Source organism: Thermobia domestica, chromosome 8 (genome assembly GCF_964235325.1).
Source record: "Thermobia domestica chromosome 8, izTheDome1.hap1.1, whole genome shotgun sequence".
NCBI lineage: Eukaryota > Metazoa > Arthropoda > Insecta > Zygentoma > Lepismatidae > Thermobia > Thermobia domestica.
Window position 1 is genome coordinate 258,653,663 of NC_137461.1, and position 21,010 is coordinate 258,674,672.

General features: G+C 34.9%; 1 protein-coding gene across 1 annotated transcript in view; it reads right to left on the reverse strand.

Annotated features, from left to right (window-relative positions):
* Positions 1 to 1,297: 1,297 nt before the first annotated feature.
* The window catches only part of RasGAP1 (Ras GTPase activating protein 1), a 91,590-nt gene continuing 71,877 nt past the window's right edge, over positions 1,298 to 21,010 (reverse strand). Inside the window, 5 exon segments of the mRNA XM_081769663.1 lie at positions 1,298 to 6,568; positions 6,571 to 6,620; positions 9,168 to 9,351; positions 13,246 to 13,397; positions 14,866 to 14,984. Of these exon segments, the coding sequence (XP_081625789.1) occupies positions 6,522 to 6,568; positions 6,571 to 6,620; positions 9,168 to 9,351; positions 13,246 to 13,397; positions 14,866 to 14,984 (552 nt within the window). The 3' untranslated portion in view covers positions 1,298 to 6,521.

A 21,010-nucleotide genomic window follows, 5' to 3' on the forward strand; every position in this document is an offset into this window, starting at 1 on the left:
CTAACGTCAGACCGTTAGAAACTTGTCGATGCCATAACGTCAGCGTATCTGTCACTCTCTTCCTAATAAAAAGTACTTAACACAACTGAAACACTGTTGTCACTTCTGCATACTGCACTTCACACGAAAACAAATTATTTAGTTAAAATTTTCTACAGCACTAATAAATAACTCAAGCAGCGACAATCAGGTTCGACACAGCTGGTTGACTACTGGCGACTGATAAGACAGATCCTTTCAGCTGGGCAAGTACAGAAGAAGAGGCGTTCGGGGAGAGGTGGGCGGCAGGTGATCTAGTGTGATAAGCAGATGCATATGGCATTGGGAGCAAATTATTTATACTATTACTGCTCTTAGAATTTAGCACTAAAGTGTTTTCTTCGTTATTCAAGAGACTTCAATAATTTTATATTAAAATTTAATTGTACGATACGCCAGAAAATCAGTGCATTTTTACAAATAATTAACTAGATTTTATGCTTGTGGTGTACAGAAATAACCGTAATAAATTTGTTTTATGTATTTATTTCTCCTTTCCAATGCTATTTCAATAATTTAAAAGACCGAAAAATATAGGAAATATGTAAAAAATATTTTTTGGAAAATCAGTTGAAAAGTGAATCTTTTGTTGATTTTTCTAATATTTGGGCTCTACTCGGCAGCAGAAGGAGTTGTCTGATCGAGTTGAGATTTTTTATATGTTTTATTGATGCCATTTGGCCAAAAATCCGCACTAGCCGTAACCGGATTTCGAAAAAAAGTTTTTTTCGATACACCCTACTGAATAGTTAAATTTGCTCGGAAATTAATTTCTGTAATCATATAATCTGACAGACATCAAAATACAAAACTGCGAAAGGAACAATACTCAATACTGCATTTCGGTAACTTTTTTTTCATAATTCATACGAAAACTCAAAAAAGCAATTTTACAGTAGGACTACATAACCCTTCTAATAAATTACTTACTCAAGCTGCATCTATCATTCTTACAACATACACAATTACTTCGACAAAACAAAAGTTCTTCCATTTCTTTCCCACTTATGTTTTTACACAAAATAACTTAAAAAATGTACAAAACGAAATATACACGTTTATGTGATATATGTGTTCTAGATTCTAGAGCTACACAATAATCTTAATTGATCAACACAGTACGATGTTAACAACACCAGAAGACATTTACGAAACGAAACGTATGAAGAATTTACATATTTTCATGTTACATTACCAAATACAGAGTCAATTAAGCATAATTTAACATTCTCACGAGACAAAAGTCAATTTGTCAGCACTTTCAACGATATCAGATATATAATCCTCTGATAATTTCCTCTTATTACATTAAGCAACTATTATGTTAAGTATAACTTACATTACTGTACATTCGTATGGTGGTCAAATTTCTCAACAGACAACAGTGCAATTGTTAAAGCTATAGAAATCCTATTACCAGTGTACACTGAAAGAGAATAGAAATATCAGTGTGTTATTGTAGTAGGGTTGCCAACTTAGGAAAATAAAAAAAACGGCACTCCCTCAAAATTCCCTATGATATAGGTCTAAGTGTGAAGTATCTCTGTTCGGACCTATCCATGGAAAGGAAAAGTACTATCGTGAACAAAAGTGCATCAGCACCTGTATTCTGCATATCCTTAGTACATTCACTAATAATAGATACATTGTGCTATAAATCAGAAACTGCAATCGGCATTGATCATTTTATTGTATTTACCAGTAACTGCCACTTTAAAATTATCCAAACAGATGAACAAAAGTATTTTGGATCGAACTTTACGTGACAATTTTGGATTTGGAAAATGAAATGTATTCTTTAAACTTATATTTCAACTACAGGAAATTGCTTTGAGAAATCCTTTTCCGCTCTCAATAAATGTATAAAATTCCTTACAAGTAAATTTCAAATTTTCCCTGATACAGTCCCTGTCATCTCTTTAAAATTATCTAAACAGATGCACAAAATATATTAATCGTTGACAGATGGTGAAAGATGACAGTTTTGGATTTACAGAACGAAAGATACTTTTTATTTCGAACTAGATACAAATTTGAAAAAAAAAAAAAAAAAAAAAAGTCATAAAGGGGCTGGTAAGAAGTTTGTACCGGTCACCGGCTTAAATGAAAATAACAGCAATATTCCGGCCAGTTGGCAACCCTATGTTGTAGTTATAAGCCATGTTCTGCCATTGCCATTATGTAACGGTCACGCTATGAGGCACGAGAAATAATCAACACCGTTGAGAACATTTAAAGTCATCACTGTTTCTTGATATAGAACGACTTAGACGAACATAATCGTAGGCGCCACTTCCAGTGGAACTGAATTATTTAGATGGAATGGGTTGGGATTGAACTATACAACAGTGTGTAAGTGGTTTAATTTCGAAAATGTACCTGTGGATGGGAGGGGAAGCTTGTTCGGCATGTGCCACTACATTGGATTGCATGGAAATGTTGAAGCTTCTTTTCCAGTTTACTTGAAAGTTAAAAAATGTCATCATTATGTTTCCCCGAGTCGGTTACAAAAATATATTAGAATGTTTTGGGGATTGATTCCTCACATCAAAATAAGAAAGAAGTTCATATGAACCTGTGGTCGGAAGTGCACATTTTCGTAATTATAGGGTGCCGAAAACCTGAAAAAATTATCTTTAAAAGGTCCATAGTTCCACTACTGTGAGACCTATCGTAATCGGGTCAAGACATCACTGAGGAACTGGTATGTGGACTATCCAAATATCTATGTTTAAGAATACTCCAATACTTGCACACTAATTTTTAGAGCGGTAGGGGAAAGTGATCAATTACTCCCAAACAGACTCTCTAAAAATGATTCTGCAAGTACCGGTCTGAAAGATGGATATTTGAATAGTTCACATAACAGTTCCTCAGTAATGTCTTGACCCGACTACGATCGGTCCTATAATAATGGAACTACAGAGTGACCAGATTCTGACAAGCGAAAAGTAGGACACAAATATAATAATATATGATAGTTCACTGCGTCGGCAATACTCATGTCCTTATTTCATTTATCTTTAATCTTAAGTTAACAATTCGTTTTTGTTAAAAAAGAAAGTACTGAACAAAACTATTGAAGGAATTCAATACAACTCCAAACGTTTTGATGAATGATAAAGTGGTTTATTTTTATGTACGTACAGTGAAACTTCGTGTAGGGCTAAAGATTTTTTTTTTTTTAATCCATTTTCGGAGCGTGGGGTTATTTTAAGGAATGAGGAAAAATTTAGACCAGCACGAGGAAACTTCTACTTAACTTGGTTACATTACTGTCGTAAGTTGAAAAAGAAACCTTTCCTACCTTACCAATATTTCAACAAGTCCTTTTCAGTAAAAACAATGTACTGCAAAACAAAGGTTTGCTGATTGTTCTCCTTCCCTAATCTTACTTAGTACTCTTGGGGAAAAAATGTAACACGCAAACTTCCAATACACGACGAAATAAGAGCTCCTCGTGCCTATATGGTTAGCATATACACCTTCGACAAAGGAGATCCGGGTTCGATTCCCGGTCGGAGCTCATGTGGTTCGGATGCCACGTTAAACTCTAAGTCCGCGTGTGATATAATCTCGGTGCTCAAAGAGACGCTAAATTCCAATCCAACCGTCCAACGACGGGTTAAGTCATACCTTTATGACGAAAAATATTATAGTGAAATTCAAAGCGTTAAAAAAGTGTGACTGGGCTAAAAGCAGAACTTGGGTCTCTGGTTTACTGTGCAGCTACTCACGGGCATTGCCATAGAGTGCATTATCTCCGGTCTTGAGGTACTGTATGTGCTCAGCCATTAAGACAGACTACACCTCATCTCCTGTTGTGCCTGAACAACCCAATGTTTTATTAATGATGTATAGTTGTTCACATAGCGCAGAGGTTAGTCCACCGGCACGCAGATATACACCCTGCTTCAATTCAAGTTTCAGTCGAACATTTTTACCCTCTTCGACTTTCAATAAATTTCCACCTGTACAGCATACAGTGAGAGAAAGTACAGATTTTTCTTTATTATATAAAAGGTTCGGCGCCTATACCATAGGCCTACATCTTATACATATCAAGTTGCATAAATATCGCATAAGCGTATTTCTGTTTGGAATTCAATCTAAATCGAATGGTGTATTATATTTATTTTCATAATAAACAAAGTTCTAAATATTAGAACAAAAATTAAGTTCTTAAATGAACTCTTCACGTTCATTTGAAAAACATTCTTCCATCCTAAATATTATCGCTCCTATCGATTATCCTCAAGTATTCTTCAATCCTCCACTGAGGCCTCGAGCGTGACTATCAAAATGAAAACGAAACAAATATGACTCGCCAAGACTTAATCAGTCCATAGGGTAGACTAGAGTCAAATTCTAAAGAAGCATTAACACCGGACATGTGTGTGAAATGGAAAAGAAAATTAGCGTTGACCAACAGTTAACATTCTTGCTTCGCAATCGGGAAAGCTTCGAGTTCGAACCCGGCGCTGACCATGAAGTATTCTTTTTTCACGAATTTAACTGGTTCCCCAGGCGAATGTCGTACATACCTTTAAATATAGGCCCTAACCGAGCTCCTTTCGATTATTCTTTGTTACTGTACTATTTTCTTACTGTTATTTGTACTGTATTATTTACAATTGATACCGACATCAATTGAGATTGTAAGCTATACTTGGAAATAAGTAAATCAAACAGCTACTAATGCAAAATGTGTGGAGTTTGCTTCGGATGAGTTTGTTAAATTGGAAAATTTTCCAATGAAGCTCTGATAATAGGAAAATATCCTTAGAAATATGAATAAGGTCAACTAACAAATATATTACCACTACTATCTGACTGTATTTTAGAACACGAAACCAAACTTCCTTCTCACTGATACTTAAAGCAGTAGATTTGCTACATGTTAAATTTTAGTTCATTAATCTAGATAATTTTAGTTAGTTTTAGCTTAACTCAAACGAAAGTATGTTTATGATCGTTATTAATTAATTATTTATTTTTTTGTTATTTTTATTTCTAAATTTAAAATCTATGAATTACATATGACTTAATATCCTAGAAAAATAAAAATGGATAAAATATGTTTAAGTAGAAACGAAAACCAAATCAGAATTTTAAAAACCTTTCACTTCCACAAAAACAGCAATTTTAATAATTTCATATAACTTTATTCTTCGTTTAAACGAACAAACAAATAAACAAAGAGTTGATGCTGCTATCGAAAACGATCGTTTTTAAAGAAATTTAATTGATTAACTGATTATTTTTCTGTACATTTGATATCTTTTCTACTCTTGTGTTTTATGTTAATTCTCCCCAACACAGATTAATAAACTGGTACTGATCAGCGGCGGAAATCTGTCTTCAACATTGGGGGGAAGGGTAAGACCTTGTTTTTTTTTCGATGTCCAAAGCATTTATGAAGTTGAAAAAGAATGCTGTGGAGGATCAGAGTTGTTTTCAACGTTGGGAGGGAGCACATTTGAAGCTTATTCTGCGGGGACATCAATTTCATCTCACGTACCTCTGTGGCAAACGGACAAAAATCATCAAATTTCTCCCCAAAACACATTTCAAATCGGATTATTGAGGGGACAGTCCCCCTCATCCCCCGTTATTTGTGCCAGTGGTACTGGTACTATTAAAAAAAGAAAGCAACTGTGGAAAATATTAAGTCAAGATATCGCACAAGAGGAATTTAACTCGGAGCCCTCTTGATTACGAAGCAAGTACACACTATTTATTTAGTTTTGTAATAAATATTTTTGTCATATATTACCAGCATAACAATAACGAATCTCAATACAATCATTACGCTTTTTCAGTCTCTTTGCTTTCTTGTCCTCATGAGATGAAGTATCAAGAAACGAACAAAAATGTTAATAAATATTAAAGACCACCATACGACCTCTCTATCTATTTAGCGTGTTTTAAACACAACTGCTCTCATTCAATATCATTTTCAATGCTAACTCTCTTACAACAAAATGTTAAATATATTTTTACTTTCACATTGTTAATGAAACCAGTAGACCACCTGATAGCCAGAGGCTCAAATAATAAAATTTAAGTTTTCTAAATGTATTCTTGATAATACAGCTTGCAAAAATGTTAAAATTAAAAAGCAACAAATAGTTTATTTCAATTTCACTATCACTTCGTAAAATTGTTGGTGCACTTTGGAATATGTATACATACATACATACATACACATTACATACATACATACATACATAAATACAAATGTACAAACTGACTGGTGTCATAAAAATAATTGATATATATTTATGGTTTCACTTTACTTTGTACCAACATCAAAGCATGAACTACGGCTTACAAATGCGATTTTAGCCACGTACGTCTCTATAAGACGTCAGGTAGTTTGTTTTCTTCTGCCAAAATCACATGTAGTTTGTGGAAGATCAGAAGTGGCTTCGCCATCAGCGTTACTTCCATCTCACAGCTTTCAGCCGTTTACAAATGCCTCACAGGATTACTATTCTTGTACTCACGATTGTCAATTGTCCATTCTGCCAACCCGGGCTGCTAAGAGCAAATAATTGTCGTCTCCAATAGGAGCTTGCCTGTGGAAGACAAAATAGATTATTTGAAGACAACCTTACAAATACAAGGAAGTGTGTCACAGTTAGAATTGTGTGTCGGAAGTATGTGTTTAGTTGTTAAGAGTACGTCTGTCACTGTTAGAAGTATGTGCGTCACTGTTAAGAAGTAGTGTTTCACCGTTAGGAGTACGTCTGTCACTGTTAGGAGTATGTCTGTCACTGTCAGGAGTGTGTGTCACTGCTGTCTGTCATCAGTAAGAGTATGTTTGTCACTGTTAAGAGTGTGTCTGTCACCGTTAAGAGTATATCTGTCACTGTTAGGAGTGTGTCACTGATAAGAGTGTGTCTGTCACCGTTAAGAGTATGTTTGTCACTGTTAGAAGTGTGTATCACTGTTAGGTGTATGCCATTTAGGCTAAGGGAGACAATGAATTAAAGCAAATGAATGAATGATGAAAGAATTGGTGAAATGAGAAAATAGAAGAGAACGAGAGTACCCCGAGAAAACCCACGTACACAATGTTGTCCACCACAAACTTACTTGGCTGGGTCTTTTTCAAGAAAGCTGCAGAAATAACAAGTGGAGGCAGTAAGTTGAAAAGCTAAGTGAATTGAATGGAAACATGTTTCTGTACTCTTCTATCCAACAATAACAAAATATAGTGACTGGACTGAAGGGAATCAAATTCCTATCTGTCGCCTGAGGCTGAGTTTAGCCGTCTACTTTGAACTAAGTAAGCAAGCAAGCAAGCAAGCAAGCAAGAAAGAAAGAAAGAAAGAGAACACAGAAATTGAGTAGACGAGAGTTCGGCCGAGAATGACTTACCGAAGATTATCACTCATAACATTTAAGAAATTGACCATGAGAAAGTTGCTTGGTCAGTGCCCCAAATCATACGTGACATAGAATCACCAAACTCAGTATGGGGTATAATTATGATTGGTCGCAAGCAGTAGATCCATTCATGTTAGGTTAAAATGAACTTTGAAAATTGTGTGACTTTTTATTCATTATTTTTTTAAAGAGTTTCAGTTGCTTCGGCAAGTATTGGATACAAAGCAACGTCAAAGGATATATAGACAAATAGGTCGTAGCCGTGGGCAGGTTGATTGTTGGCACTAGTTTAGTAATGTTTATAGCTACTAGGGAAGAGGACGGAGCCCTTCAGCTTATGATACTCTACATGAGACAAAACGTCTCTACTATACCCTCACGAACAACATGAAACTGAATTTCGCAGAGGCAAATAGCGACAATATTCTTCATAATTACCATCATCAATTTGTAAACAAATCATTGGGTACTGATAAAAGTTGGATGGGTCTGTACACGTAACCTAAACAAGATTGTGCTTAGGCATAAAGTTTTAAGTGCTCCCGGTTCGACATCTCAAACAATGGTACAAGAGCTGTGCGTGAGAAAGATTATGCTGATCACAGCCATGAACACTGACGATATCGCTGAATAAGAGCTTTGTGACACAGGATAAAACTTACTGTATGTTTCGGGAACGCTAACAGAAAATAATGAGTCTGGGCGTTAATATCCGCAACTGAATGAGATTATGCAACTTACCGGGAGCCATCAATCCTCATATCAATGACAGATAGCATGCATAGCTACGGAATGGCTGTATGAAAATAAAAGCGACATGAATTCAACCCTCCTATCCACCTGATCTGCATTTTGCCCCTTGTGAAACTAAACTAAGTGACAATCCAGGGTTCCTACTGATCTGGAGAAATCTATTTCTCTGACTTCTCCTTGGCCTTTGGCAGAAAATTCCCTGACTTTCATGACAGGTGTCGGATGACTCTGATATATAAATAAGGAATAAATAACGATGAATATTTATATATGAGAACATTTATTCCACAGAGACAAATAATAATTGCTCATACGTACATTCTCCACTTACTCTCATAAAATATCTGAGCAACGTCCCATACTGTTATCATTTATGGTTGGAAAAATATATTTTATAAAATTCCCTGACTTTCTCTGATTTCCCTGAGTTTCCGTGGCCTGCACCATTTTCGCTGACTTCCCTGAACAGTAGGAACCCTGCAATCGATATGCTAACTTCAATGAGATAAAAGCTGCAATTCCACACATTGGTAATGATAGAATCGTACGTGGATGTAAGCATGCTTCTGGAAAGCTCACAATGTGTCATCCACATTAACGGGCACTATTTATAAAGTTACTAAAATTCTCAGCTTCGTGGCTTTTCTCGTTTATTATTTACTTATTACAATAAATGTTTACGTACGCAAAACATACAATCATTACAACTTCCATTTGTTGTACATTTGTTTAAGGCCAACTGAAAAAATGTCGAAAGTAGTCTCGACTGACTGATCCACTGTATTGATGTTTATTTTTACAGCATTACTAACAACAAAGTCTGGAAAGTACTGAATATCAATAATAGTAATAATAATAACAAAAGAATAGCTGATAGGCTCACGGTGTTATTGTTATCCATTTCAGAACAAAAGGGCATCAGCAAATATATATGAAATTTTCTTAATAAATACGTAAAATCTTCAACCTGAACTACTTACTTGCTCCCATACTTTGTTTCACGAGCGAGAATTCGTAAATGACTTCGATGTTCTTGTTCCAGGTTAAATATTGTATCACGTAGACTTGTCAACGTTTTAAAGCACGTCTGTACATCTTCAATAACAAGGTTAGGCAAAAAACATAATTGCTCTCCCGTATATACAGCCTGGCATTCACAAGCATCTGAAAGAACAAGTTAAAGAATTACAAACTATTCCACTCCACAATATGTAATACTATACACAACAAAATCTTGTTTATTTATAGTTATATTTAATTACATACGTTACATTTTTATAATGTAAGCTGTTTGAAAGGCAGGTTTTTAAATATTGTAGACTCAAAAAGGCTCACATAGAGCTCCTTCGTGGCTAAGCGGTTAGCATGCGCGCCTTTGGCGCGGGAGACCCGGGTTCGATTCCCGGCGGGAGCTCATGTGGTTCGGATTCCACGTTAATCAGTAGGTCCACGTCTCATATAGCCTCGCTGCTGAACGGGACGTAAAACTCAAAAATCAATCAATCAATCAAAAAGGCTCTCTTTTATATTTTGTTATAGATAGTTCAAAAAATCATGTTAAACGTTGAATTTTTGATGGCATCTGTCAACATTATCAATACAATTGTTTAAAAAAAAATAGAAAAAAGTGAAGATACGATGTATAGAAATTAATTCCATAGAAAATTACGAAATAAAAAGTATTTTTTAAAACTTCACAATATTCTTTAAAAATTTATAGATATCTTTTAAGATAACTACGTAGGTCACTACTTCAAAACAAAATAATAATAATAATAATAATAATAATAATAATAATAATAATAATAATAATAATAATAATAATAATAATAATAATAATCGTAATAATTATGATTACGATGATCACACAAGACTAATGCCACATAACGATTCAAATTTTCTCCTGGGAATTACAATTGATGGTCAGAACTAAGTTTGACCTCTTCGATTATAGACAGGACAGGAGATTTGCTCGAAATTGAATACAACTGGCAATCGCAAACCGTTGCTATGCAAAATATTAAAGTAGAAAAAGAAGTTTGCAACTTTCATATGTATGTAGCTCACATAGCATCAAGATCACGAAAGAGTGTATCTCAGTTTCTGCTATTTTTCAGGAGACAAGACGAAATTTTGCGTAAGTTTGAGAGTCTCTGACTAACAGCTATTCGCATTTTTTTTTCCAAAACTGTATTGTAAATTTACCAAGATATTATCTAATATCTATCAAAATAATAACTTATGTTTATAGTTATACTGATCTTTGAAAAAATGATGGATCTTGAGTTACGCCCTTTTCTGACTTTCATCTGATCTTATTATATGTTTTATCAAGATATGCCTAAGGAATACAACCATTTTCTAGACAGTGTTTACATATTTTGTATATTTTCTGACTGTAATATCTAATGATGGGAGTATACATACCACTGCTAACATATATAATGAGAATTGGTCCTGCAAAAAAATCAATTCGAACTTTGTTCGTATCCAATAATTTCAATTTATTGAAATTTCGAAAGTAGTCTTTTAATGATTCAGCTTCGTTATAAACGTCTAATGCATAAACTTTACATAGAAGCAACAGTTACAGATAACCATGTTTTTACATGAAAGCTAGCGCAGATTTCACTTAATGTGAATAAAAACGAGTCTCTCATATTTTGGAATTACGCAAAGTGTAGAATATTAAATATACACATATAATGTTTCCAACTAATTTCTTATTGACGAAGAGACAACTAAAATGTAATAAATTTTGGCGATCTTAAAATGGATACCATTTCCGAACATGATAAGTCCTTGTATTTTTCTTCTGATATTTTCCCTTGTTTATTATTAAAATGTTGAAGACTGATACTATTATTTTGACCACTTCGTCCACGTTTCAAATTAATCATTTTGTAAAACTCTTGCATGGGATTTGTCTTGAAAAATATTTTTATCAGAAGTCTTTACAAAAATGTAATTCCGTAATCTCTGTCCAATTGACACCCTCTTATTCGTCGTCCTTCCCGTCTCAAAAAAACTTAAGTTCTTTAGACAAGGTTTTGAGATATAGAAAGTCAGTGAACTCTAAAGACTGAACGTTGTATGGCTGTTTACACCTCGAGTTTGAGTTTGAAGGTGAGTCTAAGCTCTGAAATGACAAAGAGGTCATCAGCTTTCTTTGTAGATATTGAAATAGTACTGTGTACTGAATTCCTCTCATTTCGTCTATGCAGAGCCTAGAAGAAATGGAGCGTAATCTTATCAATGTTGATGAAATTTTCCACCGTATACAGAAGCATTGGAGGAACGACTGAATTTTTATTTGTGCACTGCATCCGTCACAGAATAAATGAACAAATTTAAGTCACTGCAAATCATAATACTTGAGGAAAGATACAAACGCGTTTGCTAACTCCCTTAACCCAAATATAGCAGGAACAGTCTTTCGAGGCTATTTTGTAAACTCCAACCCGGCGTTTGTAGAATACCATGTATTTCACAGAATTAGTTAAAGGAAAGATAAATTACTTATTAGATATCAAAAGAAGCAAGTAAAAAGGGAGTATTCACTTTAGCTCTCTTCACATTCTTCTTTGATCATACGAACTTTGCTTTTTCTTTGGACGTACATCTTAGACTTTTCTTTACAGTTTAGACTTCGTTTCTTTGTCACCTTCAATGTATGATTTAACAAGCTGCACTGGCCCTTTTTTCTGACAGTGAAAGGATAAATTTATTTCTTTATAAACTTTTCTTAAATATCCATTCTTGACTTTTAGTCTTCTCTGTAGTTCTTAATATATATAACAAATATTTTGGAAATATTCGGTTCCAGGTGCATTTTCCAGGGAGAAAGCGGACGATTTTACGTTTTTATTTTTTATTTTTTTTGGGGGGGAGGGGGCAGAATATATTTTAATATAAAGAAATAAGAATTCTGTATATATAATATAAAGAATTTAGTTATATAAAACAAATGGTGTCGCATCGTAAGTAAAATAATTTTAATTAGAAACTCGAACAGTTGCACCTGAAATAACTGCAACACATGAAACACATACAAGTATACTATAACAAACTAAATGTACACAAATCCTGGTTGCCATTTAAAATTCTATTTTAATGAAAATTCTGCATCCAGAAACAGTCTCTCATCGTTTTCTAACGTTCAAAAGATCCTTGCAGGACATACTCAAAATCTCAGCCTCTTGGGAGTTCTGCTCTCAATAGTTCATACTAACTTCTATTTGTGACATCAGTATATCACAATCGATCTAAATTGCGAGATGATGATGACAGAAGGCGTCTAAGAAGTTAAATCTAAATTATTGTCGAAGATACGGTTGGAGTGCTGGTTAGGAGATGAGATGTTGTATTTTTTCTCTGAATACTAAGTTACTTCGTTCGGTTGCGTTGTTAACACTGTGTGAGAAATCAGTTCTTCCAACTAAAAAGTGTACTCTCTCCATATAAAATATTTTTAAAAATGTCCAGTAGTATAATTTTTTGAGTTATTAAAGAAAATGAAATCTTTCAGTTTAACGTCTTACGAATATCCCTTTAGGCTATGGGAGACGGATGATTAAGGCAAGTGAATGATGATGGAAGAATGTGTGGAATGAGAATGTGAAAGGAAACGGGAGTACCCTTAGAAAAACAACGAACACGATGTTGTCCACCAGAAACTAACTTAGCCAGGGATCGAACCGGAGACCCCATGCACCAGAGGTAACAAGCTCTACAACTGAACCATCGTCGTCCGATTTATTAAAGAAACGGAAGAAATTATTGTAGGGGAAAAACAAAAATTAAACTTGCCAGAATAACGTAAAACTTACGGTGAAATGTAAGAGATGGGAACCTTAGATTTTATCAAACGAGAAAGGTGAAGTTTCCAATGTGAACTGTACTGAGATCAAACTAAAGCGTGATGTATTTTTGCTTCAGTTCATTTTCTTTATTATAGTGGTTAATGGTAAATGACCTACCGGTTAGCTGCTAGTAAGGTTACTACTGTTTCTGGTGAAGTATACTTAATATACTTAATACATCGACACCAACACTTACTTAGAACCTTTTCCAGCCGGTCCATATTTGTCATGAAAAGTGAATGGATCCTTTGGAGTTCTCGGTCTGGATCTAAGTTCATAGGAAAACCTGCTTCCATTTTCTGCGAGACTTCACAACAACCTGGTGCCAGCTCATTCACCGATTTACAACTAAAGAAAAAAAATGTTATAATATATAACAAACACAAATAAATATTTACGCATCTACTTAATCTTTATTTAATTCTTTTACTGAAGAAAATACAACTCTCTTTCAACAAACAATTTACTACGGATAATAACACGAGAAAGAACAATCTTACATATTCTAAACACATCGACATTAATGAATGAAAAGGAAATATAAACTACTACCATAATTTTGAGGTTTAATTTTTAGAGAAAATTACGCGAAACTGTGAGTAAAAACTACGACCACTACAACCTATAAACTGAAAGCAGATCGCCTATAGAAGATGGAGAAATAATGTCAAAAACAGAGGAAAGTTAGCCATATCGTTGGCAGCCTAATTGGTTAGAACAGCGTTTCTTAAACTGAAATCCCCGGACCACAAGTCCTTATCGCTGTCTGCTCTAGTGACCCTCTTAGACTGAGCGTTAGTCAGACAAAAGAAGAAGACAGAAAAGCTAAAAATTCAAGTATTTTTTAAAAAGTTTACCGTCCCATGATTACGACCTTTACGCTAAAGGAAACGGATGCTTAGTGAAAGTGAATGAGTGTGAATATATATGGAAATGTGATGAGAAATGGATTGAATAGTGGAATGAATAGATTAGGAGGAAACGAAAGAACCCCGAGAAAACCCACGCACAAGATGTTTGTCCACCACAAAGTTCACTTGGTGCTAGCTGGAAGTTCTACCACGGAGCCACCGCGGCCTCTCCTCTATTCATATTGTGTATTAAGTGAAGTAAGAAATTTCAACTTATGTTATTTTTTTCCTTCAAGACTCATTACATTTTTAGTATAAAACACTACTGTAATTAAACAAAGAGTGTTTCTCAGCTTTATTTGTTACAAGAGCTTCAAACTAGGGCAGTGAAAGACCAATTACGCTATTAGTGGAGTGAAAAAAAAGCAATGTTCATGACCATTATCATTATTATTATTAATAAGCCACACACGATACCGGTTGGTGCTCATAAAGAACAAAGGAAATTTTATGAAGCACTACTGAAAGTAATAAAAGTAATGCTTCTAAGAAGAAGAAGTTAATCAACGGTATAAAATTAGTTATGCTGTTCTTCTTGAGTTTAGCGCCCACTTCAGTATCTTGACTGTATAAGACGTGGACCTATAGCTTAGCGTGGAATCCTAACCACATAAACCCCCATCTATAAACGTTAGTTTTCTGAAACTATATGTGCTGAAGATAGTTTTTTTGTTAAAACGTTCAATTTTGGATAATTTTGGGTTCTCTTGGGCTAAAAAATGCAACTGCTATGTTATTTAATCCACTCTTTTATCGAATCGGTTAACTTGTACGAATGCTGCGGAAGATGTTTGAACCTTTAATACTCCAACGCTACGAATTTCCGGACCTATGAGTTGCTTCTTTTACAATCAAAAATTAAATTAGCCGTATATTTTTGACACATCCTATACAGGCATACTTACCACAACCAATGTCCGTTAATGAATGCCGCTGGATGATATTGTTTAAGTCTATTACTGTTATTTTGACATATTTTCGTCAATATGTCAATCCATTCTTTCTCTTCAACGCAATTGTTCGCCTGGAAAACAAAAGACGAATTATTAATAAATAAATAAATAAATAAATACAATCAAGACTTAACGAACACTTAAAGCATTCCTTATGTAGTATATAACTGTAGCATACGAAGTGTTCAAATTCTAATACAGTATTGTATTTGAAGTTATTTCGGCAGTCAGCATCTCACTTTCTTCTTAGCAGCAGCAGCACGAACACCAGCAGCAGCAGTAGTAATAGCAGCAGCGGTAGCAGCAGCGCAGCAGCACGAACACCAGCAGCAGCAGATGCAGCATTTTATTATTCTTTTTTTAATTATTGTTGTTGTTTTTGTTATTATTATTATTATTGTTATTATTATAAGATAAGGATAAAATAAATAGAGAAAAGCTCATTATGCATTAGCTCAATTTTACCTTAAAAACTCATCTTTGTACATGTTCCAAAGAAGATAGCAGATAGCAGATCATTAAACATGGAATTTGCGCAGTTGGTAATCTGTCTCTATGTGTAACAATAAATTCTTCATTTTGTAACATAACGCATTTTAATTATAGACTTTTTTCTCATCTCTTCTCAATTCTGATCCTATTCTAATCCGAAACTGCAGCCATTACTGAATGGCAGAGGTTTTATCTGCGTGGTACTGTCAGATCCATCCCAGTTCGCTCTATAAGGACTTTGCATAAACACTGTACATATTAAGAGGTTTAGGGTACTTTTGATTCTTTCTCCTGCGTGTCATGAATGTAGTGGTTCTCGTCCCCCGACTCCGGTACAAGTGTCATCATGGCAGGAAATTAAAATAATAATACAAAAATCAATAGGTTTAGTCAATGAAACAGTCGATTCTGAAAAAAAAAACTAGGGCGGATTCGCTTTTGTCATATTCGCAGCTTTCGGTGTGAAAGTGCTTTTATAGAATCGGTCACAGTTTTGTCACCTTTAGCCTGAATGTCCAAAATAATTCAAGTATAATTTCCATGATACTGTTTCAAAGTCATGCTAGAGTGACATAAAATAATATTAAAATGCTACTTCGTATGTTCATCACCAACTCCTTTTGATAATGAGATTTCAGAAACCACAAGCTTTAGAACGTTCAGTTTTTTGCTGGTCGATTTAAAATTTTGAATAGATATGCGTTTTAAGTACAGTTATTTTTCTATTCAACGTTTTAGGGATTGTTTTGAGCCCATAAGATTAACATTGTTCCTAGGGCGTTGCTAAGTCAAACAAATAACGAGGGGGAAAATTATATTATTATTATTATTATTTAATGATAATTTTTTCCCTTTAAAAGTGCCAATTTCTCGTTTGTGATCACGAAAAATATGCGAGTTTCTCGAAAACATACTGTTACACGAACCGAAACTCGAAAAATCGATGTTTAACAGAACTTCTATTCACTTAATCTCTATCGTGGCGCATTCTTATTTTTTTGCTCCAGAAAACAGTGTCAGGGGGAAGCTTTAGCCACAATATTGAACTTTCTTAGTTTAAAAATCTCCAAAATCTTTCTTAGTTTAGGAGTTACTTGCTTCAAATCCCAAACCAGCGCCGGAAGCGGAAAGAAGATCCAGTATCGTTTTATCAACGAGTTGAGTTGATTTTAGTTTAGCGTCCCTTTCAGCAGCAAGGCTATATGAGACGTGGACCTACTGATTAACGTGGAATCCGAACCACATGAGCTCCCGCCGGGAATCGAACCCGGGTATCCCACGCCAAAGGCGCGTACGCTAACCGCTTAGCCACAAGGGAGCTCTGTTTTATCAACGAAATAAGATTGTAAATAATAATTTGATAATGTTACAATGAAAATTCTTGTATCTCTTGCATTCCACTTGAGAGTCCTCCTTCACTTGTGTTTACAAAGGGACATATACAGATAAAGTGAGGAGGAAGGCGAAGGCGATTTATGTTCATATTAGAATAATATGCGGTATAGACAGCGCAGGTACAGCTAAGAATAATAATATGCCAAACACCCGCTTCAGACAGGCAGACTAACAAAAGAGTGGAGACGTGCAAAGGTTTCGTTTACTACTGGAATATTCTCAGATGTATGTACTGTTTTTATATTAACACTTTTTCTTTAGTGTACATTTATAACCTTGTGGCCCTGCGTAGGGTAGTCTCTAACGCTCTAGCCTTCGGTGAGAGCGGTCTCGGGTTCGATTCCCGGTGGGGATTTCGGTAGAAAAAGTATAAACAGCTTTTTCACGCCAGCCATCCTAAATGAGGTTTTCCTGGATTTTCCTCATTCACACCAGGCAAATGCCGGGGTGGTACCTAACTTATAGGTCCCAAGTCACTTCCTTCCTTTCCCAATCCTTTCTTCCTTCCCTTTCCCCGGATAGTGTGCTCGGCGAGGAACGTCATCCCTCAAAACGTGACGGGCTAACATGAAAATACATGCCGAAAGCCCAGAAATCTAAAATCCTAAATCCTACATTTATAACCCTAAAGTTTCGAATTTAGATCTTCATTCATTAGAATTAACACCCCCTTTTAGCATCCGTGATACACGAGTCGATATCAACAGCTTAAAGTGTGGTAAGAATATGATGCACTATCGCCCGTTTCACTCACGCCATGCTGTATTTCGTGGAACTCTTAGTAGCACTTAACAATATTCGAACATTTTGTTTGTGATGAAGTATTTACATATTTGGTAAGTACATATGCATTTTTGCTATCTACTATACGGACACTTGTTCACGAAGACTTACGGCTACTTATTCATAAAGTTTTAAGTCCCTTCTCACCAGGCTTATCATCACCAGTATTCCACCATTATTGGCAGGTCACTAGCCGCAATTGAGAAGCTTCCATACTTCATGGTCTTCAGCTAGCCTCTTCATCCTCACGTATGATTTTTCTATTCTAACACCATCGATCAACTGTAACTTCTCTCGCACCCTCCTCTTTTTCCTGCCACCATATGCTCTACCACGTCTTTCATGATACAGTTCCTTTGCAGCCACTGTCCCAACTAATATCTCTCCCTCCTCTCAATTACATCTCAAACTGTTCTTTTATTTCTCACTGTTCCTAACATCTCATTCGTTTTCCGCTTTACCACATAAGTCCACAACATCACAACACACTTCTTTGGCTTATTATTAATAATAATATGAATTATAATACTTTAAAACTATAATTTCTATAAAGCAAGGACTCTCTGTAGTACTGAGATGTGTTGCTGCCGCTGGTGGCGCTGACCTGTACAACTGATCAAACTACGTCAAAATTGATTTTGATTATTAAATACACAATGATTTTTAATTCCTAAAATTTCGCGACACAGTGGTTGGGAACCACTTGGCTAGTGGACCCAAAAGTAGCGTAAAATTCGTACTACTGAGCCATCAGGAATTGGACCCAGAGCTTAAGCAAGGAAGGTAATTAAAATAATAATCAGCCCAAGATGAAGCTTAATAAACTGACATTTCTTAAACCGCTCCAACACAATAACAGAAACCACTAAAATCTGTGCAATTTTAGCTTTTGATTCTGCAACAATACTTTACGTAAATTAGGGTTGTTCTTGCATTATTCTATTACCTACAATGCAACAGTATTTCATTACTTCACTAAACAATTACTGAAAATGTATATGTACATTATTTGACACACAAAATCTGATTCATATTGCTAATGTGAATCAGTACAATAACAATTAAAAATAAAAAGTAGAACGATTAAACAGAGCAAAATAAACACTGAGAATTGATTTTAAATGAGAATATTTTTACAATGAAAACAGCTGCATAACTAACGATCTCAACATAGAAATGATAGCCTGGACGGAGCATGACGGTCAAAGTATACACCCATTCTTTGATCCCAGGATATGATAGAAGAAAAAGTAACTTAATTACAGAGAGTTGTCTGATGTGAATTAAGGAATTTTTTGCCGAAAATATCAAGTAGGATAATGAACACACACACACACACAATCAAACCATACATATTTTTGCGCACATACAATAATCCAAAGAGAGATGAGAATCACTTCCTTCACTTAAATGAAATCAGTATTACATTATCTTGGTGTTAATATGCAGAACTGTCTAATAAAATCCCTCTCTCCTCAACAGAGTTCGCCAGAAAAATGTATACACTCTTTGTCATCCTGTATCAGGATATTGGTATTGACAATTGTTCTGAAATTTAAGTATGTTGTAGTATGGTTTATCTTTGTCATCCTGTATCAGGATATTGGTATTGACAATTGTTCTGAAATTTAAGTATGTTGTAGTATGGTTTATCTTTGTCATCCTGTATCAGGATATTGGTATTGACAATTGTTCTGAAATTTAAGTATGTTGTAGTATGGTTTATCTTTGTCATCCTGTATCAGGATATTGGTATTGACAATTGTTCTGAAATTTAAGTATGTTGTAGTATGGTTTATCTTTGTCATCCTGTATCAGGATATTGGTATTGACAATTGTTCTGAAATTTAAGTATGTTGTAGTATGGTTTATCTTTGTCATCCTGTATCAGGATATTGGTATTGACAATTGTTCTGAAATTTAAGTATGTTGTAGTATGGTTTATCTTTGTCATCCTGTATCAGGATATTGGTATTGACAATTGTTCTGAAATTTAAGTATGTTGTAGTATGGTTTATCTTTGTCATCCTGTATCAGGATATTGGTATTGACAATTGTTCTGAAATTTAAGTATGTTGTAGTATGGTTTATCTTTGTCATCCTGTATCAGGATATTGGTATTGACAATTGTTCTGAAATTTAAGTATGTTGTAGTATGGTTTATCTTTGTCATCCTGTATCAGGATATTGGTATTGACAATTGTTCTGAAATTTAAGTATGTTGTAGTATGGTTTATCTTTGTCATCCTGTATCAGGATATTGGTATTGACAATTGTTCTGAAATTTAAGTATGTTGTAGTATGGTTTATCTTTGTCATCCTGTATCAGGATACTGGCCTTGACAATTGTTCTGAAATTTAAGTATGTTGTAGTATGGTTTATCTTTGTCATCCTGTATCAGGATATTGGTATTGACAATTGTTCTGAAATTTATGTATGTTGTAGTATGGTTTTTCGCTCAACAAATGTACGCATTGTCAATTGTTTTCAGTTAAAATTATGTTGTACGGGCTTTCGCTCAATAGATGTGGGTACTGTGAGCATGGTTAGTGAGATAAGAAAATGGCAGCGTAAGTACGTTTTGAAGTGTTTTATCAGGTTTGGGAATGCCATCGAAGTACAGCGTCAGTGAAGAGGAAGAGGGGGGGGAGGGGTATGAACCACAAACCTGCCTAACAATCAAACGCACAACAATCGAACGTCAAGCGTGCACTTGCCATTTTCTTATCTCACTAACCATGCTCTCAGTACCGACATCTATTGAGCGAAAACCCGTACTACTGTACAACAAAATTTTAACTGAAAACAATTGAGAATGTCTACATTTGTTGGACGAAAATCCATCTACAACATATTTAAATTTCAGAACAATTATCAGTGCCAGTATCCTGATATAGGATGACAAAGAGTGTATACGTTTTTCTGGCGGACTCTGTATATTCCGAAGTTCCAACTGAAAATCCTGCTAATGACTTTCATTACTGTATGTACTATTATATCCTGGATGAAGTTTTGAGAAGTACTATTATATCAAAACTTCAACAGCCTGGATGAAGTTTTGAGAGATTCAAGAAAACTCAGACATAGTATAAACTTACAATGAACAAAATATATAGAAACAGTAAGGTACATTTTTCTTCACGGTTCTCGAAATAATCTCGCTGCGATAAACATATTGGCACTGTAAGATTAGTCAAAACACACTTAACTTATATTACTGTGTAACATGCACATAAAAATATATAATGTTATTGACATATACACACAAAGAAGAAAAGGAGAAAATGAGTAATTACTGAGAATCATCATCATCATCTAAGTTTTTACCCAGTTAGTTGGGGATCGGCTTTGCAGATCGCTATCTTCCACCTGTTTCCATCTTGTGTGATATCCAGTGGCGTATTTACGATTTTGTTTCGGGGGAGC